At 38.6% G+C, this 18,856-nt stretch overlaps 1 protein-coding gene and 1 long non-coding RNA gene across 3 annotated transcripts in view; one reads left to right on the top strand and one right to left on the bottom strand.

The window, feature by feature from the left end:
- LOC144656658 (uncharacterized) overlaps positions 1-18,856 on the top strand; it is a 523,850-nt gene that overhangs the window by 433,809 nt on the left and 71,185 nt on the right. The window lies entirely within an intron of this gene.
- On the bottom strand, positions 1,475-17,882 carry LOC144656650 (uncharacterized). Of its 2 annotated transcripts, none has more exons than XM_078516897.1 (2): positions 17,866-17,882; positions 1,475-2,811 (listed from the first exon to the last, which is right to left on the bottom strand). In XM_078516897.1, the coding sequence occupies exon 2, from the start codon at positions 2,735-2,737 to the stop codon at positions 1,847-1,849; it is 891 nt and encodes a 296-aa protein (XP_078373023.1). In that variant the 5' UTR covers positions 2,738-2,811; positions 17,866-17,882; the 3' UTR covers positions 1,475-1,846. The 2 variants fall into 2 exon arrangements, with proteins under 2 accessions (XP_078373023.1, XP_078373024.1); XM_078516898.1 differs by lacking the exon at positions 17,866-17,882 and adding an exon at positions 6,750-6,766.

The following is an 18,856-nucleotide window of genomic DNA, read 5'->3' as shown; positions in this document are numbered from 1 at the left end:
TTGGAGGGTACGAGTTCAGGGATGATGCGGAGTCAACTGATAACAAAGAGGCATTAAGCTCATTGCTTTCGTCAAAACAGGCAGTGTCTGTAGGGAACATGTTCATTGCTGCCTGAAGCTTGCACATCTGATGTTGTGAAACTGCTGTCTAAGCCTGGGTACTCAAGAATGCACCACAAAGGCTCAACCACTGGGTGTACTTGGTCATCTCCAAGGTCAGCATGTTTGGTGTTTGCCTCATCCTAATAAAGCAAGAGAAAATTCATGAATTAAATAACAGAGAACAGTATATTTATCTCTGCATGTACATTGTAAATGGTATATGTACATGTACATTGTTGCTGTTGTTGTTGTTAACCTCTACCCTTGGACACCTTCCAGAAGACAACATCCTGTGCAAGAGAGCCTACAACTCAGCAACACTTATGAATGGTGACATCTCCCACAAATGCTGTAAAGCAGCAACTCCCATTAGAAGGCAAGGGGTTGCCTTATCTATAAAAGACCTGTCGCCTCTCAGGAATATTTTTTTTATCAAGCTTGAAGCAATGAAAAGTGTCACCTTGTTGGACCCCCCCCCCTCCACCCACTCCGATATGGCATCACTTCTCGGGAAATGGCACCGCCATTCATGCATTTTTCGGGCCCCCCCCGGGCAGATTATAGCTGTAATATCACATTATTTTTAAATTAAATACTTAGTTTACCAGAGGGTGGGGTCTACTATACTTTCCGGTCAAAACAAACTCTCCTCTCCAATCCTCAACGAATCCCCTATTTATGCTACAACTCCCCTAAGGTTTAGGTACCAAAGGTAAAATAAAAAGGTCTGCTTACAAAGTAAACTGTTCATGTACCTCATTTTCCGTGACATGGCCTTGGATTGTTTCCCACCTCGGACATCTTCAGGATCTCTTCCGCATGCACATGCACACGACTTCCAAGTTTCTGGTGCAAATCTAGAGCAGGATGTTTCTCTCTTTACAGCAACCACTGCAACTATTTCCTCACAAGGCAACTGCAGAACTGACTTCAAGCTTAGACTGACACCAAAAGGCAGAGATTCCATTGTATTCTCTAGGGCAGTTCTTACTGATGAACAAATACATTTTGACTCAGATTGACTTACAGTGCGGCATTTCACAGTAACTGACTTCTTCTCGGCAACAATGGATAAAGAACAATTGCTGCCTAAAGGTTCTTGAAAAATGAAAAAGGCTTCATTCTGCACAGAGGAAATCACTGCATCTTGCACACCAGTTAGTGCCAGTGTCTTACCAACATGTAAGCTACAAATCAAGTAATCAAAGACAAACTCTGCCTGGCGCTGACTTGATAATCTATATGAAAAGTATGAAACATGCATCGAAGGCTTAAAAGATGATATTAAAGAAGGATTAACAACAGAGTTAATGTTGCTGCACTCTTTGTATGAGTCTGATAACTCCTGCTCAACAAGAAGAGGAAGTTGGTCAACCTGGTTGCACAGTGAAGAAATAGCACAACCAGATGCTGGCAATGTCAGTTCCAAGTTAAAATCCTGACCATCTTTAAAAACTTTTTTCAATTTATGTTGCAAAATTAGGATGTGAACACTCTCGTGCAAGGCAGAGCTGCAAGTGACTCAACTCTTTCATTTCCAAAGCTCTTGGAGTCTTCCACACCAAAATGAAAGATCTCTTTGTGGTCATTTGGTGATAGCAGGAACATATTTGCATCTCTTTTACTGTATGATTCTGGTGTAGTATACACACTATAAGAGTTCAGGCTTTTGTCAGCTTCTGAAGGGCTCGGCACATGATCCGAAGTCAAAATATAAAATACAGCTCTGCCAGATATCCACTCTTTACATAAGATACATACGCGGCTTTTTGCTTGCATCATATAAATTCTCCAAAGTATCCATTTTTTGCTGCTGTAAATGGCTAAAGAATGCATTTAGATACTTTTGTCTTTCATCACTTTGGTCCTCTGATGGTATGCACATTAGATCATTTAGAAATGAGAAGGCCATATGGGAACACCAAGATTTATTACTAGAAACTTGATTTTCAACTTGAGATTTGCTTTTATTATTAAGGTGACTGACGTTCTGCTTTAACTCTAAGACAACACTTTTTTCTCTCTCTAAGTCAAACTCCAACTGTTGAATCTTAGCAGTAGGGAAGGCTTCTGCAGTCAGCTTTCCAGTATCCCCATTCATAATACTGTTTTGTCCAAGTGCAGTTAAGGCATCTTTTGCCAACTTCATATAAAAATCAAAGGTCGTCTTGTCAATCTTTTGGGTACTCATCTGGCAAAGTGCATTTCGTAACAAGCGAAGCTGATCCAATGCTAAGGCAGTTGTCTCAGCTGTGTTGCCAGTGGGACTCTGAACAGAGTCATGAAATTCCCCACTTGGAGGAGGCTTAACATATAACTGGTATAGTGTATGAAGCTTTCCATGCCCATCTGACAAAGCGAAGGTTTTCGAAAAGAGAGTCGCTTGAAACAGAGCAGCAAAGTCCCATTTCATGTAAGATTTATCAGTTGGTATGTGTTTAGTCTTACCACCCTCCTTTGCAAGTAACATGCTTCTTAACACTGCAGAGTCATCCCATTTTTGACAACCAGGTGTATGGGCAAACAGGTTATCCCACATGAAGACAAAGACTCGCCGCAGGGCATTTGGGAACATATTTAGCACCATAAAAGCAAACTTGAAATAGTTAAGTTGTTCAGCAGAGTACGGTGCCATTATTGTGCACAAAGTGTCTTCTCCAAGATTCTTCAATCAAGTGCAGTAAATTACAACCAGTTGAGCCAAAATACCTGCAAAAAGAAAGAAAATATGTTTTAGATGCAAGAAGGAGCTATTTCAAAAAGAAATAGTGTTTCATTTCCAAAATGATAAAGGTTCAGGAAATTTGAGGACACCTAGGTTTTAGAATATGATGCATGATAATACCAGTAGCAAGGGCAATTGAGGGCAAAAATGTTGCCCATATTACTGGGCCTTAAAAGACTAGAGTAATTCCATATACACTGTACCACAATCAAAGCATTTGCTTTGTTAAAGCTCTGCTGGACGGAGTTAATATTTGGATGGGTGATTACCCGTTGTTATGGGCTTTGAATTTCATTCATTCAGATTAAAGTCAGTTTTGCAGTGTAACAGTACGTGTAGCAGTACACAAGGCAAATCTTGGAAAGTGAGAAAAAAAGAGCGGGCTAGCGAAAATGAGCCTTGACAAACCCTATAATAAGTCATAGTACTAAATTTTCCATTAGAAAGCGAGATATATAATTGTAAGAATTGCTCTGACGAAAGGCAATTTCAGCTAGTGTAGCTTTGCCCCCTGGACCCCCATAGTGGCACTGCCCCTGTACCCACAGGGGGGCTGTGTGGCCCCCAGACCCCTGCCCCCCCTGCATGCTGGGGGGGTCTCCTGCCTCCGTGGTGCCGTCTACTCCTGCTACTTCAAATCATTTTGACAACCCTGAACCTTTGCTAGTTTATATATTTGTATTTTTACACAGTTTATATTCTGAATAAAGTACATTGTTCAATCGCTCATTGCTTTCAAGAGTTTCCTGTTCCAAAGTTTTAAACTCTGGATGATGATCAATGTACACTGTAATGTGATTTATCAAATTCCCATTGGTTATGCCTGATATAAAAAAGTGTGCTTAGACTCCAGTATTTCCAAACATGCATGGACTTGTGAACATATATGTTATTGACTTTGAAAATTCTAAGATAATTGACAAAGGTAACAAGGTGCATTTTTTTCTTTCCTTGTGAGATAAAGCATGAACAACAAGGGATCTCACAAATTAACTACATTTTACAAGACTGCTGCCTGCTTCCCAAACAAAACTAATAACACATCCATTTACAGATCTGGTAACTTACAAAAGGTATAATCTAGTGTTCAAATCTCTGCAATGCACAAAAGTCATGTAATGTGAAAAACTTCACATTTGCAAACCCTAGAAACAGCCTTTTAGCATGTCAGTATGTTATGCACAACATTTTAAATTACCGTAACAATGATCTGTGACCACAGGAATCTTAATTTCATTTCATTGTGACCTTTAATTCTGTTTATCTTTTATCCCATTTGTCTGACCCAGTTGTCAAAAGATAACAATGAGAACAAAAAAGCTCCTTTTCCTGGCGCCACGCCATGCCACGCCACAGCAGAAAACAGATTGACATTGGCAGAAAGCCCAACACATTGCTTTATTTACACAGCAGTTTCATAAACTAAATTTAACATCAAGGGGAATGTTTTCTAGCTCAATGAACAAAGTAGGGAGAATCAAGAATTATAAAAAATGAATAAAAAATCAATTGTGTGTGTTTAGACTTCTTTACAACTACCTGACCTTATCAACAAAATATCCAATAAGAAAATAATATTATTATTATAATTATTTTTAGAATGTTCTAATCTGGTCCCATGCCATACATGAGAACAGAGGTGGACCCATTGTGATGATAATCAAACAACTAAACAAGACAAAGCAAAATCAAATCACTTAAAACTACACACCATACATACATGTACTAAATTTAACTGTAACCACATTTTGCAGTGATACTAGTTTTGTCTGCTCTTTACATTTGCTGAATATACTTCGATCTTGTTTTTCATTGTTGAAGACTGGTATACTATTTTGCACAACTGAAAATTTGCGCAAAAGATGAATTTAACTTCCCTGTGGGGATTCAGTAAAAGTCACTGCAAATATATTTCATTATGTTGACAAACAATGAAAGGCATACATGTACGAGTATCAACTACTGCCCACTTTGTCTGGAGAGAGAATGGGTTTGCAGCATGGTAGGCCGATCACGTGCGGTCACAAACTACAGCTAATATGAACTAAGTTATTAATTTCTAAAAGAACTGTTGTACCGCATCAACAGGCAATTAAGTGAAACACCAAGTCAATTATCAACTAGAAGTTGATGAAGGTAAACAAACTGCCATAGCAAATTTTGAAAACCTGATGTTTCAAGCATTAGCTGCGCCTTTGTCAGAGCAAAGTCATGAAGGGCTAATGCTTCAGACACGGCTATCAGCTTTTTAAAATTCGCTACAGCAGTTTATTAACCTTAATCAACAATCAACACTTGTAAACAACCTCGAGTATTTAAATATATAATATTGAAATCTGTGAACAGTCGACTGACATCAATAATTCTTGACCCACAAAAATCCTATTGTTTTCTCTCTGCAATATATCGAATATTGCAGCCATGAATCAAAACATCAGTGTGGAAGCGACTGAAATCGACCATGTAGTTTACAGAGAAAAAATAGGGTTTTAGGAGAGTCAATAATTATAATAGAAAATTACTTCGCCTCACAGGCGCAGGCCGAAGCTGCCTGCAATATACCCAATAATGCTGTGAGCGTCAGTAATTATCTATTTAATATTAAGAGGTTCTCTGTCAAGACATTTCTATTCGAACTCACACAAGGACGATTTATTGGCTAATTGCACACCCAAAATAGAATAATTTATAAGTAGCAAGTCACATCTTTGAACTTATCATACAAGCACGACAAAGGCATCTGCGGGTCCTTGCGCACATTCAAAACACTTCATTGCTATTGGTTTCCTCAATTCTCATGTGATATTATTGAACCAATCACATGCACATGAGGTTACAACAATTTTTTTTCCTCAAGGCGACAATGACGCAGTTGAAATATTCCTATAAAGAGAGTGCTTGTTTGCAAGCGAAGGCCTCTAGCCCACTAACTTATGGCCAAGTTAGTGGGCTGAAGAACTGGGAAAGGACATCACCATCTTGGCTGAAGAATTCAGTGCACAATTCAAGTTAAGGAGAACACTGGAGTGACATTTTATTCTTACAATACAGGAACCTCGACTGCAATGCAATGTAACTTAAAAAATTGAACCACCAGGAGCATAGATAGAAGAGATCCGCACAAAAGGTTTACTGCAATTAATTCGAAATTTCAGTTAGTCCATGAAGCATTTACCACGTTCTGTTCACGCCGAAAATCAACGGCGAAATAGGGCTATATAGCTGCACGAGCGCACCAGTTGACCACGACGTCAGAATGAAGACAAATATCTCGATGTAAGTACACAGCTACATGTAGTGATATTTTCAAACCAACATAGCTCTTACCGCAACTGTGAAACGATAAAACTCTTTCATTCAGCACTAAACACATATACAAATGCTTGCACGTACGCGTGAAAAAAGCAAACGAGGTAGAATTCAAATCGACCGTGAACTAAAATGACAAAAATGCCTGATACTCAGATATAAGCATTCTAGAATCTGCCACGTCAACTCGTTATAAATTACGAGAAGCAATTCTTATATTCAGTTTAAATGTTTTATTTTTGCTTTGTTTTGTTTCGTTTTGGTTTTTTCCTTTCACTTTCGTATTCGATACGTGCGGCCATTCGGTTGAGTCGACAGCGAGCAGCAGACATCTTGGCACCGAGCTTACTTGTACATGTTGTATAGCTAGTATAAAATATGTAAACAACGCTAGACATACTGCAATATTCCAACAATTCGTGAAACACTTGAAAATTATAATAAACTAAGCCTCCTAGCTCAAAGAAACACTTGTTTTGACAAAATGCTTTGCTTCAACCAGTCAGATACACGATGTAGGTTAAACTTGAGAAGCACTCCTCAGTTCCCAGTATAAACAACAAAAAAGCTTCTCTAAAATGTTTTTCAAAAAGTTACATCGTAAATGTCATACCTCTGTTTTGGCTATGTATGTTTATAATCCAGTATCCAATACACTGTACCTCGCGATGTCTCTCCCTTGCAATCTGCCGAGGCGCAAAATGATCCAAATGCAAACCAAACCGAACACGGCGAACTCTGATTGGCTGCCGCGGAAAAACAAATTTATAGAGCACTGGACGACTGAAAGTGCATGTTAAAACCCGAAACAACGAAACGAAACCGCCGAAACGAGCGAAACGAAACAAAATTACCAAAACAAGCAAAACTTCAATATTTTCGCCACTTACCGTACTATAGACTCCGTTTAGCCTACTATACACTCCTGTTAGCCTACTATACGCTCCTGTTAGCCTACTACACACTCCGGTTAGCCTACTTTCACTTAGGTTAGCCTACTATGCACTCCGGTTAGCCTGTTTACGGTTAGCTCTCAATAATTGTAATTAGTTTTGCTTGTTTCGGTAATTTCGTTTCGTTTCGGCGGTTTTGTTTCGGTGGTTTCGGTCGTTTCGTTTCGGTCGTTTCGTTTCGGTGTTTCGGGTTTTAGTACATGCCGACTGGACTAGACTGGACGGGTTAAACGAGGACTAGTAAAGCGAGGACTTGTAAATCAGGACTAGTAAAACGAGGACTTGTAAAACGAGGATTAGTAAAATGAGGACTTGTAAAATGCGGACTTTAGCATGTTCATCAAGGTGTGTGATCGGGGTAGAATGATAATAAATAGTTCCTGTGTAGCACGTTTTTCAACTCATTTTGACCAGACCGGTTTTGCAGATAATAACGTGTATTAAATTTACGCGAATTTTTAAGTCCGCGTTTTCAGAGCGTTTACTAGTCCGCGCCTTATAAGTCCGTTTTTTTAGTCCTCGTTTTACAAGTCCTCGTTTTATTAGTCCAGTCCAGTGCAGTACTAGTAAGCCTATGTGTAGAGATTTTAGAATCAGTGACGCCATTTATTTTATTATTATTTTTTTAATTTTACAATTATATACACGAAAATCCCGGGAGCAGGAGGGATGGGGCCAGAGAAAAATGCACTGTAAGCAAATTTTTAAAATAATTGTGCCCTGGGGATGAGGTTGTGGTGTACATAAATATAGAACCCACTGAGAGAGCGCTGATGATTAATTTCAAGCTGCTACATTCAATCCTACAACCTTTTAAGGAACTGAATGGTTCTGGGGTAACGTGTGACCTACAATTTGATTTTTGCGGCGAGAGTGATTCCATATGGAACATACAGTGGTCATTTCTATTATTTCCAGAATGTCAAGCTTTAATAACTTAATCTGAAGAATCCCTGCAATAGTGTAATGATCTTCATAAAACGTTGTTAAGCTTGGCCCGTCACCGATTTTCCTCAAAGATTTGCGACTTTTTTCAGTTTTACTTTGAAATAAAGATGACGAAAAAGAAAGTTTTTCACCGCGGGACTTATTCCCGAATTTAGTAATTACTTAACAAATGAGCTTGGTGTGAGTAATGTATAAAAGGAAGTATTGTACTGTAAAAAAAGTAATGTAATGTAAGTAAGCAAGTACTGCACTGTACGTATGTTAGTAACGTATGGTAAACAAGTATAGTAACTGAAGTATTGTATTGTAAATAAGTATTCTATCAGTGCGGAGTGAGTTATTTATAATTAATGTAGCCAGTCGGTAACGTATTGTAAGCAGGTAATGTACTCAGCACTACTGTATAAATAATGAGCATAATAAAAAATAACTTAATGCTTAGCTAATACCACAATAAATTGTTGTTCTTGTCGTCCTTCAGTATTGTTGTTCAGCACAGTGCGAAAAATATATATACGGCATGCTTACCTAGATCTAGTTTGCAATCGAATGTTATAGGGGCCTTGCATGATTTTGTTGGCGTATTTTGGTAGAAAGCTTAAACAACGCAGCTTGTGTATTTTTAACACTTCTAACACCTGAATCAGGATAGCAACAACCTGTTATCGCTTTGCCCACACAATATTTTTAAGAGTACAAAACCAAAATTAAAGATAACATAACTTTAAAAAGTGGCAAGGAGTCCTATGAGAGAGTACTGAAAGACCTGATATACTTGAAATGAGTCCTCAATAAGGACAGTTCAGTGCGAGATCTTGTTATCACTTGAGTGAACATGACTATCAAAAGGAAAACACCCAGTATGGGGAAATCAATATATAAACTTAAAAGTTCGTCTCGAACGATAAACACTCGGGCGCCATTTAACCAATATGGGAAATCGTTTTGGCGAAATTCCCAAAATTCATTGATCAGAAGGAAAAACTCAAAAAATAATAATAATAATAATAATAATAATAATAAAAAGATCAGTCATTTAAGAAATAGCCGGGATTCATTACGTTGGAACCTACAATTATATTATTGAAGATAAATGCCAAGGTGGTGGCCATTACATTAATTACGTTTTTTGTTCATTTTCTTTATAAACACTATTTTTATTTACCGATATTAGTACCAAAACTAACTAGAGAGAACTTTGATCTCGCCTTTCAAGAATTTTACACTGTCATTGCATTCTGTAAACGTAATTGATGTTTATCAAGGAGTGAATCAGATTCTTGAATCTACTCAGTCAAACTTTCTTAAATTACATACGTACATTTGAGTCAAGTTTTCAGTTAATTTAAGAGAAAATGTATGCCAAAGCTGACCAAAATTACTGTCTAACAATGCAAAGAGATGTTCGTATTCTGACATATCTTGCTAAAAGGAACGCACCTTATGTGTAGGATTCAAATGGTATCAGTTTTAAGCTTAAATAAGTGTTGTAAAGACAAAGAAGCAAGATAAATGATAAAAGTCCAATTCTCCGATGAACGGACTAAAACTGTAAATGTCGGATAACTTAGCAATAAAGCAAAACGAAAAGAGCCAATATGGATCTTTAACACGTCGGCATTCAAACAAGACTGAATTTAAATGTTCAGGCTTATCTACAAGGGAAAAGAATACGCCAATTTCTTTTTAATTACTCACCTCCTTAAAGCTTAAATAAGTGCCCTACCAGAGATCTGCAAGAACAAATGGATAAACAAAAAATGGATGAATTCTCATCATTGCAAAGTGGCCAATACCTTTGCACCTTAATTACTACTAGAAAAACACCTTACCACTAGGCACAATATCAACCCGAGGAGGCTCGTTAATACTGAACTTTTGTAACACAAGGCTTAGACTGCCTTGCCATTAGGGCCTTTTGATTATCTTTTTCAATTCGTACTGTTAAATTTTCATAGCAAAAATCTGAAAAATCGCGAAATTTAAGACTCCTGCGAATTCCCGCCATTAATTAATGACGCGAAATTTAGTACTCTGTCTGCTGTATTAGTAAGATTCTCTTATAAAACTTTCCACAGAGATGACATATTACAAATGCTGACCCGTGTATTATAACGTTTTTCGTTGTCCCAAACCTACATACCATCCTTTAAGTTATGTTTTGGTTCTGCACGTTTAGTATCATTGCTTGAGGCGGCTACTGCATGTTTGTTAACACTAAAAGGTGTTTGGTAAATTTTCGCGCAATTTAGCTCCTTTCAACAGGATTTTCTGCCAAATGGCGAAATCTTCGTCTCGCAAAATTCTCTGGAAAAGGCGGCCTAGCTGTTTCATCCAGTTCGCAAAATTGAGGTCCCGCGAAAATTAGTACGGATAAGAGTAGCACTAATTTTTTTTTCAATTCCTCACCGTCTTGTTCAAGGCAAAGATCACAACATGCGTTCTTTGGAGGTTCCAAATGGTTCTCAGTTTGTGTATGAAGGAATGTTCACAAGGCAGGAAGTAAAAAACCACAAGAACCACAAAAAGCTTTCAAATCAATCGGCCGCTATTTGCGCAATTGCCCCAGTTTAAATGACAAGAAGACTTGCAATAATTTTTTCTGCTACGTGAGGGTCAGCGCGAAAAAATTGTAATCGTTGTAATCCATGTATGGTCACGGCCGCGCGGGATCCGATGAAAATCACTTCATCCTCAAAGCTATATATTTAGCATAATATTTGATTGACCAAATTTGGGGACTTAGAAGTTGCTGAGAAGTGTTCTGCTGTGATTTTAATTTTTCATACATTTGTCTCCCCTTTTACTTCATTTAACATTTTTTTATAAAAAGCAAGAAAAAATAAAACTCATTCCAAAAATCGCGACTGAACTCTTCCCAGAACAACTTGATGAAACCCCTCAAATCTTTTGACAGGTATCTTGCGTTAGACTAATAATCCAAACCCAATTTCCGTACAAACACTCTACTACTTAATTTCTAAGTAACGAGTTTGAAGTTCAAGGTCTACAGTTTCCCTCCTGCAGAATCCAAGAAGTGGTCACCCGAAGATAAAAGTAGAAAACAAAAAAATTTACAAACTTTTCTCGCATGAGGTGGAGAGGTCTCCGGCGATGTTCGGTGTATCCGCTCCCACAGACCGGCCGTCAAATTCGCGGACAAAAGTCTATCAGATGATTCAGAGGCCTTTTTTTGAAACTGCTGGGGGAGACATAACGCTTTCCGCTTAGCGTCGGATCGATTGTAAATGCGGCGGCGGTACTTTACCACAATAGCCAGATTACAAATTTTTGCGATTTTTTCACGAAGAAAGAAAATGAAAACAAGGCAAAACAATTTCCCGCGAGAAACGTTTTTCACTCTAAAGAACGAACACCACCGATACCAAAGAGTTTTTAAACGCAAATTTCCACCCGAGAAAAAGACCCGACATCTACAAGCGCTATTTGAAAATAAACCCACCTGAAACAGGCCCAATAGGTCAGTTCAGTTTTTCGAAATTTTACTGTATATTTTGACGTCTGTTTTTAGTGCAATCTTAAAATTTTGAATAACAAGATTGCAGATATTTGAAGACAGTTAAGAAACCTGCTGTATGTTGCCGCATCAAAATATGTTAAAACGTCTCAGGTCAATCACCCTTAGTCTACATATATACAGTCATAATGGCGTACCTTGCAAATGTATGTGGTTCGATACGATCAGATCGAGAAGAGACAGCGTAGCTTGCAACAGCTGAGTTTCAGAGAGCTGTGATTGCAAGGTCGGCTTTCTTTCCGCTTTGAAACCTAAGAGCAAACCAAACCAGTTTCGCTTCACTGCTTCTTTTCTTCAGTTTAGCCTGAAGAAAACAGACCTAACCACCCTTTCTTTTACGAGTAAGATGAGCTTGCGCTGCTTATCCGCAGTTCACATGTGTATATATATATTTCTTTTTTACATGAACGGCATATTTTTGCAAGCTCCGGCCCAGCAAAGCATAAACAAGAATTGCAACGTCAGCGTCTGATAATCAAAAACAGCGTCCGGCTGCAGTTTCTCAGAAAAAAGGCGGAAACGGGAGTCAGGTCAAAGTAGCGAATCGTTCAAATGAAAACACCGCTGGGTGTCGTTTATACAAAACGACAACAAGTATAATATATTTGAGCGTATTAAAACGGCATCAATTGAACACATCGAGACTTGAGTTATCACTCTTACCATTTTCCTTTTAGTTGCCAAGCGGCAATCTGAGTATGGAGATGAACAAGCAGTTAAAAATTTGTGATCAAAATGAAAGTTTACAAACCAACAGCTTCAAGAAATGCCACATTTAATCTGGCTTCACTATCAACGCCGACAGCTAGTAATTTCATATCATTCAAACTACTACCGAAAAACCGAGCCGAACCGGCGACAAAACACGAGAGTTTCAAAATATTATGGCTTCAATCTTGATAGTACTGTGGCTTTAGGCATCTGTCCATAAAATAGTGCGTTTGACAAATAAGCAAGTTTCGGTTTGCATGCTAAACTATTATATATTCGGTCTATTCGGAATACATCAACAAACTAAACGAAACTGAACAAATAGTTCCTCGAGGGTTTTTTTTAAGGTAAATTTTACAGCAACACTAAAGTAGTGGGGCACTTTTTTTTCTTGTAGTGATCAAGACAAAAAATGTTTTAGGATTTCGACAGCAGTTGGTACACCCGTTATAGTACACAGATAACCGAAAGTAACGGGAAAAATCCCCGGTTTATTAAAATAAACATGTGCATCGCTTTCGGTTTCTTAATGTCAAAATCGTTTACAGTCATGAAACTTTAATAATACCCCCGCAATATTTTATTTGCATTTTCCTTGAAGTCATCTGTGTCTCGAAGGTTTCTTCGTTATCGGTTTTGTTTCGAAGAAGTGAAATATTTTATTTTTTCTTAGAAAGGTAAACGACCGCCGTTGGAAATTTGGCACGCTGACGTTTTGAGCATCAGCGGAGCCATCGTCGAACGTTTGGCCCTGGTCGTTTGGTTTGGTGATGAAGCGTCGTTTTTGTTCGTTTGTTTTGACAAAGGGCTGCTTTCCAAATTCGCCACAGCTCGCCAAAGCGGTTGATTTTGACAACTTCAAGTTGATATAAATCACGAATGCAAAGCGTTTCACTTACCGCTGACGCAGCAGAATAGTGTAATCGATTATCTTTTATCTGAAAACTGTTACCTCTTATTTAATCCACCTTTCTGGAGTACTGTATATTGCAATGTACATTAAAAGCTATGCGATTCAAAGTTGTAGTAGCTGTTTTTGCATTGTAGGGTCAGATAAGACCTTGCCTTTAAGGACTTCGGACTTTATACTTAAGACTTTCTGAGAAGCTATTAAGGACGGTGCTTTCTTTTATTAGTGCCCGGTAGTATACGCATGTCATAAAAACAAATGTACTATCACGCTTTCTGTTTAACGGTAAACACCCAGGGTTCAGTCTCGCGATGTGCAAAACGTATGCGCACTGTACTAAGACTACTAACAAAAGAAAGCACCGAAAGATTGCGATGTAAGATTTTAAAAAAGTTGTATTTTCCTAAGTAAATTTGTGATATCTTGACTTTAATACTTGACAAAGATCCTGATTGTGAGATCACGCAACTGTGCGCTTTCCTTATTTGCCTCAGCTTGACTTCCTTGACATTCAAAAAGTCCCATTGAAGATCAAGACCAGCAGCGAAATTTTAAAATTCACTTCTGACGTGTTTATCAAGACTAATAAATTTGTCATTTTTGCGAGGTCATTGCGTAATTCAGATCATTTCTTGGTTTCCGATCGCATTAAAGGGTATTTTAATAAAAAAATCAAGATAAAAGTGTTGATGATGAAACCATCCCGCGCAGATGCTTCCGCATTTGTTTGAGAAGTTTTATTTATTTTCAATTTAATGCAAAGACTTGAAATGTGCATTAATGAGAGTATAATATATTACATAGTATTGGGATCTCTCACCCCTCGCGTGTGGTGACATAATTGCTATGGAGGTACGACTAGAATTGCACTTGACTTCAGATTTCGGTTGCAAGAAAGGCGCAAGGAGGGCACCCTCATCGATTGCGGTAAACCAACCCTTCCGACTTCCGACGGTTTACTTGACGCAAGTACTGAACTTCAACATGCCACATACTACTGTCTCGGAAAATTTTCCACATATCCTAATGTCAAATGCCTGCGTAAGCGTCACCAAGTTGTAATAATACGATTTGGTTTTCTCCTACATTGTTCCTACGCAGACGTTCTTTGGGCTTGTCGCGCGTTCCTCCCCAAAGAACGTCATTCCAGCGTTCTATGGCTCACCGATCCCTCGACTATTACAGAAGGAATAATATGGTTCGCTGGCAGTCCGTTAGCTTACCTTTCAAGTCCTACTTTGTGCCTTGATTCTTCTCTCCAGTCGCTTAGGTTGTCGTGGTGCTTTTCTCGCTCCCGCCTGACACTTTGTGGTCATAAGAGCTGAATCGATTAGATGGCTAGAAAAAAAAGTACCACATGAAAATTATTAGTTGGCTTCCAATTCTAGAATCAAGAATGCACAGATACCATAATTGACAGGCAGACGTAAATTTAAATCCTCTGATTAACCCATTATCAGTGAGTTTAACTTGCGATATAGTATTTATGTTTTGTCTTATCTTGCTGGCACTCAGTTGATGATAACTGGAGTAAGGAAAGTTCACGAGTTCTAGAGTTGGTTTGTCTGCCGAGTAAAGGCCCAAAATATCAAAACCCCAACGAAAAAAATGTACGACTATCAATGACCAAAACTACTACTGGTCGACGCTGAAAAAAAATATCCCACATATTTGTATATTTTCGAGCAGTTTCATAGAAAAAATGTTTCACGGTCTCTTTTAAAAGACCTTAAAAGGAACGCTCGATTGGCGTGGCCAGTTTTCCAAATTGACCCCACTCTTCCAACGTTCAACCAAGTACGCTGAAACTTTGCGGTTGTAGTAATTATGAGCTGCTCTTCTTGTTTCTGGAAATATATGTTCTTTGTTTAAGAGGTAAAATTTCACTAGCCATTAAAGTACTTCTTGAGAAAGGAACAGAGAGGACCCTGGAAATTTTTTACATATTGCAAAACAAAAGACTCAGTAATAAATAATAAAGATGGTAGATTTTAAGCTCGGTGATAAATAGTGAAGAAATTATTCTACATGACACGAGCGTGGGACAAAGAAAAAATCTGAGTCCCCGACGGGAATCGAACCCATGGCCTCCCAGATACCGGTTGGCGCTCTAACCAACTGAAAAGACTCAGTATTTGGTTTGGTAGCTATTAGTGCAAGGTAATACGAGCCTTCAGCTGTCCAGGCAAGAGATGAAACTGCGAATAGAGTGCAAAAGGAAAAAGATGATTTTTTTTTTCAAAGAAAGACTGAAAATTACCTTAGTTGCTGGTTTTTTTGGGTCCAATTGAGCACAGAGGGATGTTTTATAGTGACAAAACGAAAATGAAACCTAAATACCAGTAAGGCGACCTTTCCCACAGAAAATATTTCTTTGTCAGTGGCAATAAAGTTATCTTTAGACAATTCACACAGGATACCGTATTATGTCTGAGAAAAGACAATGCAGTGAACGTCTGTAGGCGTCTATGCACACATACATAAGTATCAAAAAGCCGATAATCCGTGTCGTCCAGCACCCCCCCCCCCCCCCAGAAAAAACTGCATTCACTGTTTGTGAAGGTTCGCGCTGTTCAACAAAGAACGATAAAGAGTTCAGACTCTTTTGTTTATGTGGTTGGAAAATTTAATTACTGTTGACAAAAGGAAATTCTATTTCAGTTTCAGATCATTTATCATGCAGAACGCCTTGTGGCCTTGTGAACAAAATAATTAAACATTGGGTTGTCAATCTAAATCTGTCAGTCTCGACAAGTAGCAAACAACGGGAGCTTTCTCTGCATCATTTCTACCTGAACGTAGACTTGCCTACAAGTCGAACTCAAAGAGCGCGAAGAGAGCACACAGAGCGCAGAGAGCGAAAGCGAGCGGAGAGCGCGAGTGCTCGAGCGCGGAGCGTTCGCACCGGGGTCTACTACCACCAAACCGGAAACGAGAAGCGAACGACTTTTAGAAAGTCTACCTGAACGAAGCAAGGTTCGATTTCGCGGGCTCATTTTCCCAAAACGCGACTGGATACTGTGGTTTGCTGTTTTGTTTTTTGATCTCCAGCAGAAATCTTCAGTGTCGAGTTATTAATGGAATTCGAAACCCTAATGTTCGAGGTTATCTGGGTTATCGATACTCTAAAAAATTCCGCATTTAATATAATGAGCACCTCAGGAAATGAGAATGTATGGAATGGACCTGGGGTGGACATTGGATTTTAAAGCGCTAACACTTGAAGGAACATGTCGCAGGGACATGCTGCAGCATGTTTTAGGTACAAGAGGGTATGAATGGGGGCGGGGCAGGGGGGGGGGGTCCACATGTCGGTAGTCAGTTTTAAAAATGTTATTACTTTGTCGGTTGTTGTCAGGTATATTTTTCGCCCTTTAATTTGTCGCTAGTCACGTAATTTGTACGCTAGTCACCCTCACGAATTGGAGGGTCCTCATGTCGGTCAGTAGTCAGTTAAAATTAAATTACTTTTAATTAAATTTTACAAGCACTATAAACTATACCTCCTTAATACTCAATCTTACTCTTGTGCATTATTTCGTTGTATTCTGCATATGGCTTATATTTATGATTAATTTATTAATCCTTAAACATGTTTATTATGCATACTTTCGATATTCATATTCTATTATTTCTAGTAGTTGATGTGTCTTGTTTGTTTTTTTAACGTGCCAGGGACCAACACGATAGCATATGCTTCTTTGGTCACTGAGCACATTTTATTTTGGCTCTATGTATTGTTATATTTTCCTTATTTTAATTAATGTATTTTCTGTACTGAATAGTGTGTAATATTGTTTAATTGTTGTAAATAGTGTGAAATAATAAAAATCGGAAATCTTACTTTGTCGGCTTTCAGTTAAATTTTTCGCCCTTTGTCTTAACCCCATTCAGACCCTCGTACAAAATGCCAACGTCACGTACACACAAGAAAATGAGGCGGACATGTTGCTGATCCTTTTCAGGGGGACGTGTTGCTGCAACGTGTTTTCTGCTACAAATCCTTGTGTGTGTAAACATTGTGATTTTGTCCCTACGGCATCTCCCTGTAACATGTCCTTCGGGTGTCAGCACCTTAGCCTCAGACAGTAGCAGTCTGCAGCATTGTGCAATCCTCTTAATTAACGAATCTTTTAAAAAAGATTCGTTAATTGGTTGGCTAAACCCAGTTCTGTGATTATAGGGGTCCTGTAAGATTTTAAAAATTTAAAAACGAAAAAAGTACAGAAAATTTAAAAATTTAAAAAGGCAAAACCACATGGAAAAGGTGAATTCAGAAATGCAATGACCACTGAGAACTGCATGAGCTGTTTGTGACAGGATTGTGTGATGTTCGCATAATTTGAACTAAATCGTACAAGACAACATACATGTACTGGTGTGTTTTTGTATGGATTTGAAACATTAATCTTAAGTAGTAGACTGGTGTAAAACTTCTTCTTTGAGGTCTTTCATTGTGTTGTTAAATGACCTGTAAATATACTATCCTGCCCACGAAATTTTTCGTGCTTTTGAGCAGCCCCGTCGTCTTACGAATACGACCTCTAAGGTACTCCAGCGCAATCGCTCCATTCAACTTAGTCGAAAGTACAACAGCCGCTTGTATATTGCTTGAATTATCGGCACAACGTTGATTTTACTTATTATCTCCCATATTTCAAGTACTCACCGCAAAGAATGATGGCTCGAAGCTGTTAACACGACAACATAGAATTCACTGTGCCTTGCCGCGTACACGTGCTTGAAGAAGCTCTTTTAATGTCGAATAATAATAGTGGTCACGTGATAAAAACGCGGGAAATTTTAACGTATGCGCACTCAATCAGGTCAACAGACGAAGAAAGGCATCTCGGAAATGGCCTTTAATTTATATCAGCAAACTGTTCAGACGGACAGGGCATTTTGTGTGGTTCCCTCGCCCCCTAAGACGGTTTACAGCCTCTCTATTGTGGAATCTCTGTTTACAATATTTGCCGTATTAGCATAAGCGCTTCAGTTTCTGATCGAGCTAAAAATATATCAATTCTGAATATTGGATGCACTTGGTGACACTTGGCACGATTAACTTTCGCTATAAATTTGAGCCTGATGTATTAAATACTTTTTTCTGTGAAGCGTGTTTGAAAACTCAAATCTTACAAAGAATGTATGGGTTCGTTAGCGCTTTTGCCACCCAGAAATTTTGCAATTTTTGAAAGCTAATATCGCTGATAATTAGGTTTCTCACGCTCTTTGAACATACAGAGTGAATTTGTATATAGCATGATGCCTTCTCTATGCAAAGTAGTATGCTAATGAGGCAAAATAATCTGTGAACCCAGTCGGTTTCACCTCGTTGAACTGCAGCAAATGTTCAAAACGCAGAGGCACCCAACAGACCGTTTCGGTGAATATGTGTTCGAAAGACCTATAATTGCCTACGATTTTCGGATAAAAGTTTGACGAAAAACTAGAGTTTTCTATACCTCAAACTTTCATGACAATGGAAAAGTAACGCCTGTTGTTTCGGAAAGAGAAAAATGTCGTTTAGGGTACCAAAAAGGCCAGCTGCGATTTTCGAGAAGGCAACGGCGGCTCGTAAATTCAGATAATAGTATTTCATTCCCTAAAATTTTCTGAAGTTTGAAAGTTCAGCTAGCGTATCCATCCTCTTCCCCAGG

The sequence above is a fragment of the Oculina patagonica genome, chromosome 6 (assembly GCF_052425735.1).
Source record: "Oculina patagonica isolate OP01 chromosome 6, crgOcupat, whole genome shotgun sequence".
Taxonomy (NCBI): Eukaryota; Metazoa; Cnidaria; class Anthozoa; order Scleractinia; family Oculinidae; genus Oculina; species Oculina patagonica.
Note: the sequence above shows the minus strand (reverse complement) of the source record. Positions and strands in the feature narration are given on the sequence as shown.

What these genes read in the sequence shown, in the direction of transcription:
- LOC144656650 (XM_078516897.1), bottom strand. Translation starts at nt 2,737, where the DNA reads ATGGCACCGTACTCTGCTGAACAACTTAACTATTTCAAGTTTGCTTTT.